The 20,656-nt window shown below is 51.4% G+C and overlaps 1 protein-coding gene across 5 annotated transcripts; it reads left to right on the top strand.

Annotated features, from left to right (window-relative positions):
• The first annotated feature begins 238 nt into the window (after positions 1-238).
• Positions 239-19,038, top strand: LOC115081173 (hepatic lectin-like). Of its 5 annotated transcripts, XM_029585687.1 has the most exons (12): positions 239-385; positions 4,111-4,239; positions 8,002-8,052; positions 8,681-8,734; positions 8,957-9,010; positions 10,622-10,726; positions 11,098-11,160; positions 13,438-13,527; positions 13,864-13,953; positions 14,934-15,088; positions 16,377-16,477; positions 18,222-19,038. In XM_029585687.1, the coding sequence occupies exons 1-12, from the start codon at positions 328-330 to the stop codon at positions 18,346-18,348; spliced, it is 1,077 nt and encodes a 358-aa protein (XP_029441547.1). In that variant the 5' UTR covers positions 239-327; the 3' UTR covers positions 18,349-19,038. The 5 variants fall into 5 exon arrangements, with proteins under 5 accessions (XP_029441547.1, XP_029441551.1, XP_029441549.1 ...); XM_029585691.1 differs by lacking the exon at positions 4,111-4,239; XM_029585689.1 differs by lacking the exon at positions 8,681-8,734.
• Positions 19,039-20,656: the final 1,618 nt, after the last annotated feature.

Raw genomic sequence — 20,656 nt, 5'->3', positions numbered from 1 at the left:
GTCACTTTATCCCCCTGTGCCTCAGCTCTAGTCCCGGGCTCTGTCACTGACTCTCTGTGTGTGCCCTTGGGGGTAGTCTCTGTACGGTCACCCATGGCTGCACTAACAGAGGAAGGACCGGAAATGTGTTAAGTGAAAATGAGGCCGAAATGCTTCATTGCAACGGAAAAACTCACAAAGTAGAGGTGTGAGGTGGAGGGGGTGGTTTGGGGAGGGGAAGGGTAGAAGAGGTGCTGAGGCTTGTTGCTGTTCAGAGCTCCTGCTGTGGATGAATCGCACATCGCAGGTCCATCACGAGAGGCGCTCGAGGCAGGGAGTCTGAAGATTATGGACAAGCAAAATGTCTACGGAAACATGAGCTGGATCCCCCCAAAACCAGAGACAGGTACAGGAAAACCTCATCTTCCCCGTCCCCTCCGGGGTTGCTATTCCATATTTTATTCTGTAATTAAAAGATGTTTGCACTTCCCGTTCTGTAGCAGTGTGCGGTTGGCTGGTTGGTCCACTTGGACTGGGCTCGGGTGCTGTCGCGGGCGTTGCTCCCTTCGTCAGGCTGGTGCAGAATGAGCTGAGGGTTTACACTTAACCCAAGCACGGGGCTGTGTTGCAGCCCTGGAGCCCCGGTGTTGGTTTTCAAAGCCGGGAAGAGTCGTGTTCCAGAGCACAATGGGGAGGGGAGAGGGTGCAGACACCAGAATTTTAAGCTGGGAGGGGGTGGGGGGGCATGTCCGGTAATGGGGTGAGGAAGTCAGTGTCCCCCCATGAAACGCCTTTTCTGTCCGTTTCAAAGACATCGCTTCAGTTTTGAGTTTCCTTACGTTTTTGGGTAGTTTTGAAGTTCCCTGGATCATAAGGTCATTCGTGCAGTGACCTGGCCTGGAAAATTTCCTCTCTCTCTCCGCCAGGAGTGGCCCATCGCTTCTCTCTGTTACCAGCTATCTTCTGGTCCCTTTAATGCCTGACCCGTTTCACCGAGGCAGCTGTTAGGACCGGGAGGTCCGGGCAGTGAGAACACCGTCATAAGAACCTGCCATGCTGGGTCAGACCCAGGGTCCATCAAGCCCAGCATCCTGTTTCCAACAGTGGCCAATCCAGGCCATAAGAACCTGGCAAGTACCCAAAAACTAAGTCTATTCCATGTTACCATTGCTAATGGCAGTGGCTATTCTCTAAGTGAACTTCATAGCAGGTAATGGACTTCTCCTCCAAGAACTTAACCAATCCTTTTTCAAACACAGCTATACTAACTGCACTAACCACATCCTCTGGCAACAAATTCCAGAGTTTAATTGTGTGTTGAGTAAAAAAGAACTTTCTCCGATTAGTCTTAAATGTGCTACTTGCTAACTTCATGGAGTGCCCCCTAGTCCTTCTATTATCTGAAAGAGTAAATAACCGATTCACATCTACCCGTTCTAGACCTCTCATGATTTTAAACATCTCTATCATATCCCCCCTCAGCCGTCTCTTCTCCAAGCTGAAAAGTCCTAACCTCTTCAGCCTTTCCTCATAGGGGAGCTGTTCCATCCCCTTTATCATTTTGGTCGCCCTTCTCTGTACCTTCTCCATCGCAATTATATCTTTTTTGAGATGCGGCGACCAGAATTGTACACAGTATTCAAGGTGCGGTCTCACCATGGAGCGATACAGAGGCATTATGACATTTTCCGTTTTATTCATCATTCCTTTTCTAATAATTCCCAACATTCTGTTTGCTTTTTGACTGCCGCAGCACACTGAACCGACGATTTCAATGTGTTATCCACTATGACACCTAGATCTCTTTCTTGGGTTGTAGCACCTAATATGGAACCTAACATTGTGTAACTATAGCATGGGTTATTTTTCCCTATATGCAACACCTTGCACTTATCCACATTAAATTTCATCTGCCATTTGGATGCCCAATTTTCCAGTCTCACAAGGTCTTCCTGCAATGTATCACAATCTGCTTGTGATTTAACTACTCTGAACAATTTTCTATCATCTGCAACTTTGATTATCTCACTCGTCGTATTTCTTTCCAGATCATTTATAAATATATTGAACAGTAAGGGTCCCAATACAGATCCCTGAGGCACTCCACTGTCCACTCCCTTCCACTGAGAAAATTGCCCATTTAATCCTACTCTCTGTTTCCTGTCTTTTAGCCAGTTTGCAATCCACGAAAGGACATCGCCACCTATCCCATGACTTTTTACTTTTCTTAGAAGCCTCTTATGAGGAACTTTGTCAAACGCCTTCTGAAAATCCAAGTATACTACATGCCCCCTCCCCCTTGCATTAATAGGGGGGGGGGGCATGAATCGGATCTCTTTCCCACGTGAGTATCTGTAAGGGGATCCTGTGATGCCTGCTGGCACAGTTTGCAGTGACGTCAGGGCTTAATTTGCAGACGGAAAAGAAGTGGAACGGGGGGGGGGGGGGGGAAGGGGGGTGAAAGGGGCCAGGCAGGCTGGGGGGAGCAGGGCAAGGTGCAAATTCTCTTTCCCGCCTAACATAGACTTTCCCACATGCACACATACACGCGATCCCACTTTTCCTCCTCGTCCCATTGATGCCTCCTCCCCAGCCCCCTAGAGCGAGCATCCCCCCAAGTCCTCAGTAAGCACCGGGGGCTGAATGACGACTGGAGGGGGAGGGTCACTCCTCCTCCTCCGGGCCTTGGGGATCCTGGTTCTCCATTTCCAGTGCTCCTAGAGCCTCCAGGATGGATCTCGGGGACACCCCCACCCTACCTCTCCCCACGTCAAAGGCCAGTCATTTTCCCTTCCTGGACAATTATCCTCGCTGGCAGCTCTCCCTCCTCGTCCAGTAAGGCAGAGGAGCCTCTGAACCAGAATCTTCTGCCTTGGGAGTGGAGGCAGACTGGCCTGCACCGCTCGGAGGGGGGGAGGAAGTAAGGGAGCAGCACCATGAGCCCCCCCTACCCATTCTCTCCATCATACACCCTCCTTATCCCTCTTCCTCCCCTCATTCACTCTTTCCCTGCCTCCTCCAACCGTCTCACTCACAGACTGTCCCTCCCCCACCCCCGTTCATACCCCGCAGCCCCTCTGAGCTCCTCGCTCACACCCCCACGACTTTGATCACCTCCCCCACTCCTCAACCCCACTGCCCCACCAATCCCCTCGCTCACTTGCCCTCCCCTGTCTCCAATCTGACTCACTCTTGCCCCTCCACCATTGCCTCACTCACTCTCTTGCCCCTTCCCCCCCCCCCCTTAGTGTGGTCACCAGTGACAGAGGCAGAGGGACTCGGGAGGTCAGCACAGTAAGCAGCAGCAGCCTGGCTTTGAAGATAACGCACCTAGCAGCGCCAGAAGCAGTGGGGGCCGGCCGGCATTCACTTTGAGTCTTTTTTTTTTTTTACCTCGAATATGCACAGAAATAGGGCTCTAAACAGAAGCAGCAATATAAACCGAAAACAAAAATATTTGCAAAAAAATGTCTTCCAAAAATATTACACTAATTAATTGAAAGGAATTACTTTATTCTAACAGAATTAATCTAGTTAAAACGTAAAAGCCCAAGCGTACGTTCAATCCAGCCCTACCACTAAGAAACGGGAATAAAAGCATCAGAACAAACACAAGAGCTCAGATTCCAGCGTGCCGTGTCGGATCTTGAGTTATTTGAATCGGAAGCCTTTCCTCTGGCTTGACTTTGCTGCGAGGTTAAAAGACCGTAACGTGAGGCGAGATACTCCTGAAACGAGCAGTCAGAAACTGTCGCAGTCACGATATAAACTCCATCCGGAAAGTATCGTGTCTGCCGGCCCTGAGCGGTAGGGCGTCGCTAATCCCAACGCTGTCGTTTCGGCACAAACGTTGCCGCCTTCGGGGGGAGGGGGGGGGGAAAGAAATTACAATCGTGAAGTAGTTGGCGCAAACAAACATGTCTCCTCGGTGTTTCTCGAGGCTTCCCGGGTGTGAAGAGTGGAGTCGCATCTGTCGGTTGGGCCTTCTGACTTCGACTGCTTGTAGTTGGCCATTGTTGACCAAGACCACCTTGTCCCAAAAAAAAACAAGACAATTTCCTCAGAGCGATCCATTTTGAATACGATCGAAGGTTGGAATGCGTTAACGGCACCGTCTTGTGGTTACTGCAGGTGGCAGTCAGGGCTCCGATGGCGATTACGAAAACGAAGCCGTGTCGGACGCGAAGAGGCCGAAGCCTAGGCATCCGGGTAAGGCGTCGAGACCCGAAAGCCAGGACAAGTCTGGGAAAGCTTTCCACGGTAAAACCTCGCCCTTTGACTACTCGTTTTGTTTTATTGTTTGTTTTTTAGGGGTTGTTTTGTTTTTTTTTAATTTTTGTCGTAAGGTTTTTCCATACACATGAGTAGAAATTATAACAAGAGAAAAAAAAAATCTCTAGAGGGTAAGGGGCTTCCGGTCTAGCTGCATTTATTATAGAGACCTTGCCCCCCGGGGCAAAGGTGCGTAGACAGGGCCTGAGCCGGGGTGGGGAGCGGATCACCCAGGAGGGCGCCAGAGCGATGGGTATAGATGCGCTTTCGTGTACCCGGAATGCGGTATCTGGAGCTCTGTGAAGGCTCTGCCCTGGCTGCTTTTTCAAGGGCCACCTTTCCCCCCCCAAGACAAATTGCAGAAATGTGCCAGATATCACCCCCTGATACCACTTTCAGCAAACAATTAGTATCAAATGACTGTTTCTGGAGCCTTCTCTCCCTATGCCTTACCTTCCTGCGGGGGGGGGTGTTACTGATAGCTGTTTTATTGTTTGCTTTTACGTGACTTTTATTATTTGCATTTGTTTGTAAACCGTTTTGCTCCATCTTTTTAGTTGTAAAAGCGATATATAAACCCTTTTAAATAAATAAGATATCAGTACAAAGGGAGGTGCCCGGCTCCCCGAAATGTAAGGTTTTGTTCAGCTTTCCCTTTCGGACCTTCATTATTTGAACAAAAGTCCTCCAAGAAGAGCGGTGGGGGAGGTGGCCCTCATCGTGAATTTATAGATATCCTGCTGTGAGGGCAGGGTGCCAGAATATGTGTGATGTTAGTAAAAGGGGACGGCGGCAGCCAGAAAACCACAGCACCTGCCCACGAGCAGCAAACCCCTTAGAAAGCAGAGGGACTTCCTTTAAAAGTCTGATCTCGTGGTGGTCCTGGTTACACAGAGAGGCCAACAACACCAAGACGGAGCCATTTCCGGGGCAGAAACCGGAGCTGTTCACTCAGGGCTTTGCCTGGGTCTGAGCCATGAGGGTTATCTTGCAGATGTTGGCGAGATGAAGCCCTCGGTCTCCTCTTTGGGGGCGCGCTGTGGTTGGAAACCACGACTCCCTGCAGCCCGAGGGACGGTGGCGCGATAGAGGAGTCCCCGAGGTGCGGAGAGCGGGAGCCACCTGGCAATAAAAATGGGACGCTGGCGGCAGGCGTGGCAGCTTGGTTTTTTGGATGGGGACTGGGGGGGTAGTGTTTGCAGATCAGGCTGCTTGCATTCCCTGGACACCAGACCTTTCTGCAAACAAGAAAGTGGGGATGTTTTTTTTCATTGCGGAGGGAAGGGGGGTATTTTCACTTTCATCCACCTGCACTTCCCTGGACAGTGTTTCCCTGCAACTCGAGAGCGTCTGCCCATAAACAAACCTTTGCCTTTAGGAGTTTATCTGTGGAGCAGGGGAGGGGAAGTCCCTCTTGCTTTTCCTGCCTTACTCCTGACCCCGTTCTCAGTACTGCCCCTCACACAGGCTCCCTCTCTCCCTCCCTCTCTCTCACACACATGCTCCCTCTCTCTAGTACACACACACCCTCATAATACAGGCAGGCAGCAGGCAGAAGCGGAGTCAGAGGCAGGCAGCAGGCAGAAGCGGAGTCAGAGGTAGGCAGCAGGCAGAAGCGGAGTCAGAGGCAAACCGGGGTCAGAGGCAGGCAGCAGGCAGAAGCGGAGTCAGAGGCAAACCGGAGTCAGAGGCAGGCAGCAGGCAGAAGCGGAGTCACAGGCAAACCGGGGTCAGAGGCAGGCAGAAGCGGAATCAGAGGCAAACCGGAGTCAGAAGCAGGAAACGTGGAGATCACCAGGAACGCAACTAAGAACAGCTATGGAGTTGTGAACCTCGTTGCAAGGCGATGAGAGAGAGTTTGGACGCCGGTTATATCGGGGCTCAGGCGTGACGTCAGCAGCACGGGCGGGGCCAGGCTTCCGGGAGTTGAGCGCTCAAGACTGGCGTCCTCGCGCGCGAGACTGACGAGAAGCAGACACGTAATGGCGGCTGCCACGTGGAGTGAGAGCAGCCCCCGGGGTCCAGAGCGGGCGGAATGCGGTGATTCTTGAAACGGAGGTAGGCGGGTTTCAGCCCTAAGCGGAGGGAAGCGGTAGAGACTGCAACAGATATGACATAAAAAGATAAGATTACAAGAGAAACAGAAAACTAAACACATCCAATTCGATCCAAGTCCTCGACAAAGAGATCCAATACTAATTATCTGGAAAAATCTTACAAAGAAATAAGAAAGCTGTCAGAAGATCATAAATCTAGAACCAAATTCCCTGCTATGTCAAAAAGAGAGAAGGAACAGATCAAGGAGGAATAAACTCAGAAGAATGATCATCCTGCAAATGCTTATCACTAAGAAAATGAGTCAATCGAGAAGGCCGAAAAAATATACAAGATACATCTTTACATTTAACGAGACATTTGCAGGGGTATTTAAGGAAAAAAGAAGCACTTATTTGTACAACTCTGGGTCACATATATAAGAAATTGTTCCCTCTTCTTCTATGTCTGCCTTGAGACGTCCAGAAAGACATTAACCTTTCAGCCTGAGAAAACCTCGGTGTAATGTCGAAAAAAAGGTCCTCCCTATCTAATCTCTATCCGGCTCAAGTATAAGCGAGACAAACAATATTGCAGAGGTAGCTAATTCAATGTCCGATGTCTCAAGAGGCCTGGAAATGTTCCGGTTATTTGTATGAATAGGGGATCGGAGCTTGAGCTCCCATATCCACATTATCATCTTTCTTGAAAGTTGGCAAATAATGTATTTTGGAAACTGGAGGGTTAAAATGACGTTTGACCCTCAAAAATGTCTTAAGTCGGTGGCCGGGGCTCACTAGGATTTGGTGATATTCATGAAAACGTACGGAGGTCTGCCACCGCACTATTGAAAAACATGCAAATCCCCTGTCCTCCCCGCTCTCCTTTGCCAGGGGCAACGGCTTGCCCAGGTAGTGTCCTCAGAGGGTCTCGGGCTACTTAGAAGCAATAGAATATGACAGCAGGTAAATGACCGTGACGCCAATCTAGTCTCTGCCCAGTTTACTTCCAGTTGCAATGTCCTAGTAGACGGCACTTGATCTCTGGCTTTCCCTCACTTCCTCACACTCAACGATCCTCTGTGTTGATCCCAGACTATCTTGAATTCTGTTGCTGTTCTCTCCACCACCTCCCATGGGTGGGTCATTTCAGGCATCCACCACCCTTTCGGATGTTATACCTGAATCTACCCCACTTTGAGTCTTGATATCTGGTATTTGACTCTGCACGCACGCTGCCTGCCTTGACTTCAGCCTGGTATCCAGTTTCACCTGTTTGTTGCCCGCCCCGACCATTGGCCTGTACCCCGACTTCCTTCACTCATTAGGACCTCGTCTAAGTCCTACTAGCCCCCGAACCCAAGGGCTCAATCTGTGGGAAAAGGGGGTTGGTAAAAGTGAAATCCAGACCCAGTCCCCGAGCGTGTCCACCTACCGATGGCGTGGGCCTAGTGGGTTTGTCTGCTAGGCTGCATCAATCATGCCTCAGTCTCAAGGACTCACCGACTATGATGCTAAAAAAAATAAAAAGGCACTACAAGATCCATAGATGAAATGGGGTTAAAACCAGGACAGGCTCAGTATTTCCCTGGTGATGTGGAGATGCTGGCAACTTTGTGTGTGAACTGTAGTTCTTTTATCTCGTAACCGTTTCACATGTGGCGGTGGTGGTGGCAGCAGTGGGATAGAACATTTTAACCTTTCCTTTCTCTTTCAGGACTGGAAATTTCAACAATAGAAGTTCCACCTTCGCGACCTCCCAGGGCTGGTAAGAAGCTTGCGGTTTCCAAGGTCTTAGCATATTCATCTAGGAAGGTAAAGGCAAAGTTGAGGAGGGGGGGGGGGGGCCACATTTTGAGTCTGAAACGAGGTAGGAGTTGCCTGAGGAAATATGTCTCTGCTGATGGGGGAAAGAGGGTGCATCAAACAGCCTTCCCCGTTGGAGGAAAAAAACAGAATTACAAAAGGTTGTGGGTCGGAGGAACCTTCAGCAGCGAGAAAGCGAGGGGTGGGTGTGTCGGGGGTAGGACGTGAGCTATGGCAGCTGGGAGGGAGACTGGACAGGCCTGGAGGTCTTTAGCCACCCTCTCATTCTTCGTTTCCTCATTCCTGAGTTAGGCAGCGCTTGGTAAGCTGGAACGAGGATAGCCACAGATGCTTTCTATGCGGGGCCCCTTTTTATATATATATATATATTTTTTTTATTTTTTTTTAATGTGGTACTGCAACAGTGGAAACCTAGCTTAGAGAGGATAATTTCCAACAGTCTTGCGTAAGTCAGCGGCTGTAAAGTTATATAAACCGTGTGGCAGGAGACCCGCGGTTTATAAAATACGCCATGTCTCTTCTACGCCATGTAAAGCCCAGTGTGTCCTTTTTTTTGTCTTTTTTTTAAGAACTGGTGGTTTCCCGAGAGGAAGCGCCGCCGCCGCTCAGACCGCCTAGGATAGGTAAGCAAAGCGAAGACAGCAATGCCCCGGGACCTGCTTTGTCAGGAGCGCTGTCGTCCCGGGCCCGCCTGTGTAGGGTTCCTGGTTTTTCCTTTGCCATTTTTATATATCGGCGGCAGAGACTGCATTGGTCCCGGGCGTTCACGGGAGAAGGTCAACGGCCAATTTGAAATAGCACGCGAGAAACGTTTGTTACGTTTGCTTGCTTTTTTCCCCCCCCAGGACTGAATCTGTCGTCTGCAGCGGTGGAGAGGGCATTCAGAGCCCCGTCGGAAAGTGAGTCCTTGCCATCGGGGGGGGGGGGGGGGGGGGGGAGGGGAACAGGCTCCTGGGACTTCACCGGCGCCACCAACTCGCCACGTGACCCGCGACAGTCCCCCACCCCCCAGCCACGCCTTCACGCTTTAAACTTAGAACGTAGGCGCCGCGTCACGGAGACTGCGCGATAACCACCGAGGCCACAAAGCTATGGAAATCATAAATACCACATGCGGACAATGTGTGAAACAAATTATGACACATACATGCGCGTGAGTCCGTACGTCTGGGAAAAAAAACCCCCAAACACAACACAACACGCATTCTTTCACCCGTGTTTCTGGAGGAGCGCTCCCGGGGGGGGGGGGGGGGGGGAGGAAGCGGTAAGGAGCACAGATTTGGATTTTCAGAGAGGACCTGGCAGAAGGAAGCTGCGGGGGCCTTTGTGCTGGGGCAGAGGCCTCCTCTCTTAAAGAACAGGCGGGGAATCGGCGGGTGAAGGCGGCTGCCGTGCTCGCGCGCCTCCATCCTTGACGCTGCCCCTGCTCCGCTCACTGCCTCTTCCAAGGCTGCGTTTTCTTTTTTTTTTTTATAAAAATGGGCCAGAAAAACCATCGCATTCTCGAATTGGGCACCGAAGACAGAGGTGCCTGCGTTTCAGGGACCGAAGTTTTAGGTCGATTTTCCAGCACTTAAGTTATCAGCTGAAAATTGCAGGCCTGCGATTCACTCCCCCTAAACTCAGGGGGCCTGATTTAGGCGCCAAGTGTGGGGGGGGGGGGGGGGGGGAAACCGGCGCCGAGCTCCTCGCAGGCCCACATTCGGAGACGTTTAGCCGGATGACTCTCGAGATAGCTGCCTATATGCCAACTTTTTAATATTTTTGGGCACCGGCCTGGCTACATTATAAACAGGTAGCTCGCTATCCTTCTAAAATTCAGCCGAACAATATTGGCTCTTCCTGCCGCGGAGAAGGGATGCGGCGTGTGAGGCGATCCCGTAAAATCCACGTGCAAATCGGATTTCCGTCTGGGGTGATGTAGGACATGATTGGAGCTATGTTTCTTAGGAATATTTTAGGATTATTAGAAATTTTATGTAGAGAATGATAGTTTTAAGTTTTATACTTTATGTTCATTTTATAATATATGATGTTTTTGTGACTTTATTTGTTGTAAACCGTTTCGATAGATTTTTGAGCGACGGTATATAAAAAATGTTAAATAAATAAGCCTTACCTGGCGGTAAAGCCATTGCTCCCCCCCCCCCCCCCCCCCCCATCCGTCCTACGGCCTGGGAACCAGGAGCCCCCAATTCAAATCCTGCTTTTTTTTTTTTTTTTGCCGCCGACCCCCCTGCCTTGCCCTCGGAAGAAGTCGCCTTATCTCCTGGGAAGGGATCTCGACCGCCTTCGGGCGGCGGGTGGGAGATTAACGCGTCCGCGTACCCGTGGCGATAATACCCAGACTGCGCTGGCTACGGGTGACTGCTCAGCGTGAGCTCCCGCAGACCGCCGGGCGTCCCGCGACGGACGGGCCCGGGAGGGTAAAGAAAGAAAAGGGGGCCCCCGCGGGGGCGGGAGAGGAGCTGCTCCCCGCGTCCTAATAATTTACCGCCCTGTCTTTTCAGCTCCCTCCGGGCCCGAGAACCCCAGGAAGCCGACGGCCCTCTATTTCCTGCTGGCCCTCTCGCTGCTGCTCTCGCTCGTCCTCGGCGCGGTGGCCTTCGTGAAGTGTAAGTACCGGCCGGCGCCGAGGCGCGCCCCCCTCACCCCCCCCCCCCCCCCCCGGGCTGCCGGCTCTTTGCCATCGGATGCCGAGCTGGGCTAACACGGGGCAGCCAAATATGCAAGGGGCACCCAGGGCTTCAGGAGAGGGGGGGGGGGGGGGGTTGGAGGGAGGGAACGCCGCTGCTGGGTGTACTGAGGAAGGCAGAGAAAGGATCCACACTGGGGAGAGGGGGGGGATGTCTGTTTCCCCTTGCCATCCCCCGGGGATAGTGCTGTGAGCGTTAAGCCGGTTAGTGTTACTGTCATCACGGTCCTGCTCCCACCCCCACCCCTCCCCTCCCCCAGTGATGCCTTTTCCTCCTCTTCCCCGCTCTAGTCTGGAGGATCTCGGAGGAGCTGGAGAGACTGCACGCGGGGTACTCGGGCGCCGTCAGAAATGGTGAGAGCCGTCCTGGTTTCGCGTGGCTGGTTTTGCGCCGTTCGTTAAATGAAATGCGTTTAAAATAAAAGACATGGCGAGGGCCGTGGTGTGTGGGGGAGGAGGCAGACGGGGGTGGGGGACCCTCGTCACCCTCCGCATCTCTGCCCTCGTTACAGTGCTTTTGGTGGGGGGTTTTTTTTCTTTTAGTTTATACTGTTTTGTTCTTTTTTTTTTTGTTCGCTTTGTTTTGTTTTGTTTGTTTTTTTTTTTTTTATCGTTTTTGTTGGGGAAGGTTTGCTTTCTGGATTTAACTTTCTTTCCCACCTTGTTTGATTTTCCTTTCCCTGCCTCCAAGTCAGGAATGGCATTTGGGTGCAGATCATGAGATATATAAAATATACACACACAGTGCGGGAGCTCCAAGCAGGCTGGGGGAGCGTCACTTCTTGCTCGTGGGAGTGAGCAATGGGTCAAGGGATCTCCCCGTTAGGATCTGCCGGGGACTTCCGAGTGACCCGGACTGGCCAGCGCTGGAGGCAGGGCGCTGGGACTCCAGGTCTGACCCAGCATGGCCACCCCCTTATGCTCTTCCTCCTGCACCCCTCATTCGTTTTCTGACACGAAGCACCTTAACGACTTAAAGCGAGGTACTGCTTGGTCCCAAATAATAAACCCGCACGCGCACTTAGGCCCGTGCTGGGAGCAGGTGTGACTTCGCGCCGGGGGGGCGGGGCTCGTGCACGCAAGTTTCCCCGTCTTCGGAAATTGCCCTCCCCGAGCTTACGCGTACTTAGCATCTCGGCCAATTTCATCAAAACCATTGTCCCATTAAAAAGTGACTGACTGTGCATTAAACTGAAGCTCCCCTTAGTGAACGGTGGCTGCCGTTCCCAGCTTTTGCCAGCAGAGGGCGATCGTGACCCGGCTGCCACGCTGCTTCTCCTCCAGGGGGTAGATTTTTAGTGTCCCGCCGCCCTGCAAAGCCCCTGGTGGGTAAGGCAACCTGCCGGGCAGTTTGCAAAGGTTTGCAAACCGCCTGCTTGCTTTCCTTTCTCCCAGCATTCGCCCACCCGGACGCAGATCGGAAAGTGCCATTGCGCGTGCACTTTTCTCCCGCACGATCTAACACGCTTCTCTCCCCCTCCCCCCCCCCCCCCTTTTTTCAACGCAGCCGAAAATCCGCGCGGTTTGACTTGCAGGTGTTCTTCCTAGCTTACTCCGGGGAGGGTCGTTCCTATGTCCCTCCCCCCGGGTCCCCCCCGGGTCCTTGCTGACAGCTGTCAGACAGCCCCCCGGGGGGTGGCAGGTTGCTCAGTCGCTTTAGGGAGAGCTTTGCGCCTCGTTTCCCTTCGGAGGTTTAGCGAAACCCCAGCTTTGGGGCGCCCGCGTCAAGGCGTGGGCGGTCATCGTAATCGGATTAAGCGCCTATGTTCAGCCTTATCCGGCCGAGTTAACTGAATAAGTTAGATCAGCTCAATAGCAGGTTATCCGGATATAACTCGTCTGGTCTAACTACCTGGTTATTAATATCCCGATAGCTCAGATCACCGGGATATCGTTTGGATGTCTGGCCCCAGATGCCGAGAGAGAGAGAGCAGGGTAACACATGACAGAGGAGAGAGAAGCAGTAAGGCCTCGGTGGGGATGGGCACATTTTATTGTTTTTTTGTCTGCAGACTCGAGGCAGCGAGGAGCTTTGCCCACAAACATTAGCGCTCCTCCATTTAAATCCCTCGTTAACGAAGGCGCTGGCTGTTACGCCCCGAAGCAGAGGGGCGCACGCAGGGCGGAGTCCTGGCCAGCGCTGCAGTAAAGTCACTGGGCCTGAGGTCACCTAAATCATATTTCGTGCCTGCTAAGCATGTCTTTCATTTTTCAGGTTGGTGCACTTTTTTTTTTTTTTAAACTCCCGGTTCGTTAGCATATGCGTCGGGAGTTACATTTTATTTTTTTGTAGCGCCTTCCTGAAGGAGCTTTGGCAGGACTTACTGCATCTGCCCCAGACAGACAGACATCTCCCACAGCGAGCCACAGGACAGGTACACGTGATATGTTCCACGCCAGAGGGGACAGATTGACATTATTCCTCCCTTCCTGGTGTTTAAAAGCCCAACCACATCACGCCGTGCGATCGGTGCTTTGATGACCCATTTTTGTGAACTTTTCCTATCAAACCCGAGACGTGTCGTTCTAGCCGTGCCCTGACGTTGCCCTGTCACCGCACACTCGAAGACTCTTCTCTGTGCTGCCTAACGCCTCCTCTCTCTCTCTCTCTCTCTCTCTCTCTGTTTCCAGTGTCGGTGGCGGTGGCGGAGGTGAGGACAGAGCAGGGAAAAGGCAGGACCGACATGGAGAGAGCCCTCCAGGAGCTGCAGGACGACGGCCGTAAGACATGGCGGGCAGAGGGATCCTCAGTCTGGGTGGGCCTGGGGGGTCTCCCTGGCTAGAATGGGGAAGACTTGCAGGGATGATCGAGAGAACTCCAGATAAGGATGCTGACTCTGACCCTGCTGCTCCAGCCCCTGATGCTTTCATGAATTTGCAGTTCCTTCTGCTTATCTCAGAAGTGCGGGTCCTGGCATGCAGCCGTAACCCCCAGCCCCCCCAGTCAGGCTGCGTGTTGGGTGCTCTCTGAATCCTTAGCGGATGTTCCAGGAACCCGGTACACATAAGAAATTGCCCAGGCTCCTGTAACAGGTCCTGTATTTTCTGTGTCTCCAGTGGCCAAGGGTCTGCAGGATGCAAGGGAGGACCGAGAGAAGATCAGAAGCAAGGTGGAGAAGGAGGTGGCAGAATTACGAAAAGCGATAGGTGAGACATTAAAGAATTCCCGCGCCCCAGCTCTGAATCCCATCTACCCCACCCTACTCCTGTATCTTAGGACTGCACCATTCACCCCTCCCGAATCTCACCCTGTAACGCATCTCTGTATCCGCTTACCCCCTCTTATATCTCAGTCCCCTAACACATCCCCGTATCCATTCTTGATGCATATTGTAACATAAAAGATGACGACAGAAAAAGACCAACTGGTCAATCCAGTATGCCCAGTTATTCCTGTCTACACTTCTAAAGACCTATCCCAGCTGGGAACCACTTGTAAAATATCACTCCTTACCCAAGACAGTTTTGGCCATCTTCCTCCTCTGTGCTCCACCATCTTGGGGCAGACGAGCCTACAAGGTCCCCCATTTAATTCACACCCAGCACCTTTCCCCCCTCAGGTCTAACCTCAAAGCTTTGTAATAATCTAAATGCCTGAACATCCCACGTCTCAGGTCACTGGCACCTTTCCAGACGGGGTGTCCCACCAACCCCGACAAGCCGCATCGACCCAGCTGGAGAGTTGTAAGCTTTACTTACATAATTGCCAAGTTAACCATCGCTCAGATGGATGCATGCACAGATTGGATTTTAAAATGTGCGCACTCCGTCTTCCGGCAAAAATCCGACCACAGCAGGTGCAAAGTTCCTGGTTCCTTTATACGCTCCCTTTTGAATATTAGGTACAAGGGTCCATGGGCACTCAGGCGGGTGATTTCTGACATGGTCCCCTCTCGGTCCGGTTAATTATGCGGGGCCTGCCAGTCACAGCAGGCATCAGTCGACCTGCCAGACAGACCCGGCGAACCCACCAGTGCCAGGAAATCATCCAGCCGCCTCTGAAAATGAAAATCCAGAAGTAACTCACTGGTTTTCCTTGAGGTCCCGCTGCGTATTCTGATGGTTTCAGCATTTGACCCTCTTTTGCCAGAGAGATCCTGGGTGTACCGTTTCGTTTCTCCTCACAGATTTGTCCTGCACGCTTTGTCAGTGCCCACAGGACTGGCAGTGGAACCTGGGATCCTGTTACTTCTTTTCGACGGACACTGAAAGCTGGGAAGCTGCCCAACAGTTCTGCATCTCTAAGAGCTCCTACCTGCTGATTGTGGAAGAGGATGAAACAGTAAGTATCTGTGATAGGGTTTACTGCTTTTTCAGTGCTGACACTGCTCAGCTCCCTTACGCTTTCGCGCTGAGGGAAGATTCTCGTCTCAATCACATCCTTCTCCTTCATACCTTTAACTGGCATCACCCTCGTAATATCTCTTCCCCACCATAGACTTCAAAGGCGTCCCCCTCTTAAATATCTCTCTTCCCCGCCTCATTCCCCTTCATAGGCTTCAATGGTGTCACCCTCTTAAATATCTCTTCCCCTCCTCATTCACCTCCATAGACTTCAATGGCGTCACACTCTTAAATATCTCTTCCCCATCTCATTCACCTCCATAGACTTCAATGGTGTCATCCTCTTAAATATCTCTTCCCTGCCTAATTCCCCTCCATAGACTTCAATGGCATCACCCTCTTAAATATCTCTTCCCCATCTCATTCACCTCCATAGACTTCGATGGCATCACCCTCTTAAATATCTCTTCCCCTCCTCATTCACCTCCATAGACTTCAATGGCGTCACCCTCTTAAATATCTCTTCCCCATCTCATTCACCTCCATAGACTTCAATGGCATCACCCTCTTAAATATCTCTTCCCCACCTCATTCACCTCCATAGACTTCAATGGTGTCCCCCTCTTAAATATCTCTTCCCCTCCTCATTCACCTCCATAGACTTCAATGGTGTCCCCCTCTTAAATATCTCTTCCCCATCTCATTCACCCCATAGACTTCAATGGCGTCACCCTCTTAAATATCTCTTCCCCACCTCATTCACCTCCATAGACTTCAGTGGCGTCACCCTCTTAAATATCTCTTCCCCACCTCATTCACCTCCATAGACTTCAAAGGTGTCACCTCTTAAATATCTCTTCCCCACCTCATTCACCTCCATAGAATTCAATGGTGTCACCCTCTTAAATATCTCTTCCCCTCCTCATTCACCTCCATAGACTTCAATGGTGTCCCCCTCTTAAATATCTCTTCCCCTCCTCATTCACCACCATAGACTTCAATGGAGTCCCCCTCTTAAACATCATTACATCTATTCAAATTCATTAAACAATATCCCTCATGTATGGCTCAGCAGGTTTAGAGGTATGAAGCAGCTGCTATATACCAGCTGAGCCAGTGTATCCACACTGTGGGAAGGTGAGCTGATGAATGTCACATGGGAACATCGCCTCATGAGGTGGAGAAAGAGAGAGTGGAATAGGTGACCATGGGGTGTCTGGTGGCCTTTTCATCAGCCTCTGCTTTTTGTCATCTGCTCATAATTCATTAATTCTTTTCCTACTCAGAGTTATTTGCTGGAGCATACCAAATCACATAACTACTGGATTGGTCTTAGTAGAAAAGGACAGGACTGGATCTGGGTTGATGGAACGCCTTTACAATTTAGGTAAGTCGGTACTCAGGCACGGTTTTTCACTGGCACATTTCTGGATGTTTAAACCAGTGACAAGATGGCTGTAGCCATGCTTGATAATATCACAGGCAGGGATGGGTGTCGCCAATGAAGGCTTGGCAGGGCTGGCTGAAATCACCATGAGGGGGATGAAATTGATCAGAATGGAGATGAGGCATCCACTGCCTCACAGCTTGGCCCAGATCTGACTTGGTTTCCGGGATGCGAAGCCAACGTTAATGCGGTAACTTCAAAAGGCACCCTATGTTCCTTTAAGATCTCACATAGGTGGGGGAGTTGGACAAAATCCTGCCCAGACGTGGGAGAAGTCACCTTTGCCCTGGTAAGTGCAATACAAACTCTGTTCCTAAGTTATCCCCAGACCTTATCCCTAATTCTCAAAGGGAAAGTGCACGCTTTCTTTGGAAAATTGTCCAGAGGTGCAAAGATCTTATGGACTTTGCGCCTGCTTTTCTGAATGGGCCCTCTGAAAATTCGACCTGTGCCAGAAAGCAGCTGCACTTCCACGCATACTGTAAAGCTGGCCGTCCTCGTGGATAGGCCTAGGAAAGAAAGATAATGGATAAAATAACGCCCTTGGTTGGTGATGGGACGGGGTCTCACAGGAGAAAGAAGCTGGCGGGTCACCGTTGCAGTTTATGCCCCTGAAGCAGGGCACGACCGATTGCCGCGGAAACTTTTTTTTTTGAAAAAAGGACTGAAAGTTGCCAGGATTTCCTGGATGCTAGAATAGGGTTTGGGGGGGGGGGGGGGGGGGGGGAATGCTTCTGCACCCCCTTGCTGAGTGGAGGCTGCAGGGAGAGGGAGAAGGGCTGGGCTGTAGCTAAGGGCAGACCCAGGGAAGGGAAGCTACCTAAGGAGGGTTTACCCATTCTGCTCAGGAGAGCCCCTAAGGGATCAGAGTGGAAAACCAGCGGCAGAGGATTGTGCTGCAGGCTTAATAGCAGGGGATATCGTAAAGAAACGCACTTGGGCCCATTTTGCAAAGAGAAAGAAAATGCTGTTTGTTTGTTCTTGTTTTGCACTCGGCTGAAGTCTCTGTTTGACTTGTTAAAAAAAAACAAAACCCAAAAAAACCAAACGGCATTAAAATTGGAGGTTTGGATTTCCGGCTGAGAGGAGAAACGGGGAGATGGAAATCTGCCGGCGCTTTCCAGAACTTTGCGATTTAATATCTCGACACCGGGTGCGGGGTTGGCTTTCACACCAAACTTGGTGCCCCAGATGGGCAGACGGATTCAGGCACCAGATAAGCGCCATCCCGGCTCGTGATGAAAAAGGCGTAATGGACGCGTGAATAGTTGTGGGATTGCTTTGTGACCGGCGGCGTGACAAGAGCGCGCGCCCTTCGTTGGGCGCGGAGCTGTAGGTTAACGAGGGACGGCCGGCGGTTATTTGCAGCGCTCGTGTGCTGTCCCAGTGAACGTTAGCAGGTGCAAAGTCTGCGCGCTGAAAGCGTGCCCGCGCGCTTTTGCTGGAAGTATACGCGCCGTGGAGTCCCGGGACGCCTTTCGGCCAGAAAGAGCCGGGGGAGTTTTCCAGCTAAGCCATTCGTTCTGGGAAAATAACTTTTTTTTTCCCCCCCCTCCGGGTTTCTCCTCTCTTTTTATACGGTTAAGCGCCGTACGTAAGATTGCAATTGTGTTCTGTTTGTCGTCTGCGTTTCTGAAGTCCACTTACAGAAGCTTTCTCCTCTTCTCTTTCCCCCTTTCCTCAGCAAGTGGAGTGAAGGGGAGCCGAACAACATGGCCAAGCGGGAACACTGTGCCGAGCTGTACGCCAGCGGCAGATGGAACGACCTGGACTGCTCTATGAAAAGGCCGTGGATCTGCGAGAAGAAGTGAATCCGCCGGCCCCGGAGCGGCGAAGCAGTGGCAGGGGCCCAGTGCGCCGTTGATTTTCATTTCCTCGTTAACATCCCCCCCCCCCTTCCCCTCGACAGGAGTCAACCCGTCGACCAAGCGTTGGGAAGGCGCTGCCACCGCCGCCCCTCCCCCTGCGATCCCTTCTCCCAGCTTTCTGCTTGCGGCGGTGGTGGGGAGAGCAGGGAATAGGGAAGTCAGGAATAACCCCCCCCCCCCCCGCGACGTGAGCTCCGGTGCTGGATCTGTCCCCAGCTCCGTGTGTGCGTGTGCTGAAGGCGTAGGTTTGTTAAAGACAGATAATGTCCCAAGTGAAGCAGTGAAACACAGAGCCGCTTGTGCTGCAGACTGAGCCTGCCCTGTAACCCTTTTGTAAGCAAAGGATGCTTGGAGAAAGGCCTCGGATTGCAGCTTCGTATCTTTCTAGACTCCCGTCCCATTACTGGTGGAGTGAATGTTTGACCCTTCAGGAAATGGAAAAAAAAAAAGGAGCTACGGTCCAGTCACTGCTCGGACCACCGGGGCAGTAAATACCAAGGGTCAAACGGTGTATCTGAGACAATAGCAAACCATAAGGGCCCTTTTTTTTTGTTTTGCTTTTTGGTTTCTTAATTGTAAAACATTTTCTGCATTGGATGATTAAATGCTATGGAAAAGACTTTATAATTGGAACTGCGGGCTTGTCTTAGTTTTTCAATATCTTTATCCGTGCTCTTCAGCAGAAGGGCAAATGGAAATAAATGATGAATGTGAGTTTGAGCGCACCAAGAACAGATCTGGGGGAGAGCATGCTGAGCGGCGGATGGAGCGAGCGAACTGGAAAACCGGTGAGAGCCTGACTGCTGGTCGTATTGGCGCTCGATACAAATGAGAACAGGTAGGGCTGCGATTTCACAGGGCCCGGGCGGTTAAGAGTTTCACTGCACAGGTCAGTTTTGTGTTAAACTCCCGATGCAGTAAACTAACGCTACGCTCACGCATGAGTGAGTTAAGACGCGCGGATACTGAGTTAAGATGCCCGGTCAGTGCAAGCTGTGACCACACATTTTAACTCAGGAGGCAGGGGGGCATCCCTGGAAACCTGTCAGAATTGCCCCAGGGTACTGGAACGCAGCTTAGAGAGCCAGAGAAATCTGTCCTTAGTCAGCTCAGCAGCGGCAGGTGACCGCGGCCAGAGAGCCAGAGAAATCTGTCCTTAGTCAGCTCAGCGGCGCCAGCTGACCGCGGCCAGAGAGCCAGAGAAATCTGTCCTTAGCTCAGCGGCGGCAGCTGACCGCGGCCAGAGAGCCGGATAAGTGCAGATTTATCTGGCTCACGTGACGGAGGCTTAACCGCAGCCTCTCCATTGTCCCTTTGCATTGGCTGCCGGTAGCCGAGAGCTGACTTGAAGCCGCTGACTTTTGCTTTCCGGCTAATTGAGAGGCGATGGTCAAAAATACCCTGTTTGACAAACTTGGCAGGCATCAACCTTGCGGCGGGCTCTGAGGTCATCACAGGCCTTTCAGATGGTTGCAGCCCAAGGTCTCAAAAATCACAAAGCTTTGGCCTAAGGCCTAAGGCCTGCCAAACCGGCTTTTGCAGCCACAGCACCCGAGGAGGGAACTTCCGGTTTCGAGCTGAAGTATTTTGAAGTTTCGTAAACAAGCGAGGGCTCGCCCGTTTCCCAGAGTGGCTTGAGGTGGTGCCTGTCAGCAGTGAGGGAGGCCGGGGGTTTTTCTGTCAGCCGGAGCAGGGCAGCAGATACCCTGGCAAGGCAGAGGAAGAGGGCCGCTGTGCACTCTTCTTTCTATTGTGTTCCTGCCTTAACTTTATTGTAAACTGCTTTTATTGTTTTGTTTTTTTACTGATCATGGGGTATATATCAATTCTAGGAATATATAAACATGAACCTTGGCCATTCCTAGCTAAGGAGGCAGAAGGACAAAAAATCCAAACGGCGATTATCCCTCAGATGAAGTCACGGGGAGGGGTGGATCTAGAAAAACGGTTAATTGAGCAGACTCAGAAAATGCATATTTAGCCACACATTTAAGTGGAGATCTCAAGAAAAACCAAGCTCCACTTTGTAACAGTCAAGGACGAAGCGGGCACAGTGCACTTTCTCCGCTTCCCTTATGACGCCGGAGCAAATCGGATCCCTTCGTGTTTTTTTCTACTCCGTGCATGCTGGAGACTTGTTTTTTTGTTTTTTTCAAAGGCTGCTATTTATTCTTAGCTGTGTTCTTCAGAATTTTAGAAGGGAGGTTTTAGATCTGTAACGCAGGCCCGCTGATTGCACTTTGGGGTGAAT

Source organism: Rhinatrema bivittatum, chromosome 19, assembly GCF_901001135.1.
Source record: "Rhinatrema bivittatum chromosome 19, aRhiBiv1.1, whole genome shotgun sequence".
Taxonomy (NCBI): domain Eukaryota; kingdom Metazoa; phylum Chordata; class Amphibia; order Gymnophiona; family Rhinatrematidae; genus Rhinatrema; species Rhinatrema bivittatum.
Note: the sequence above shows the minus strand (reverse complement) of the source record. Positions and strands in the feature narration are given on the sequence as shown.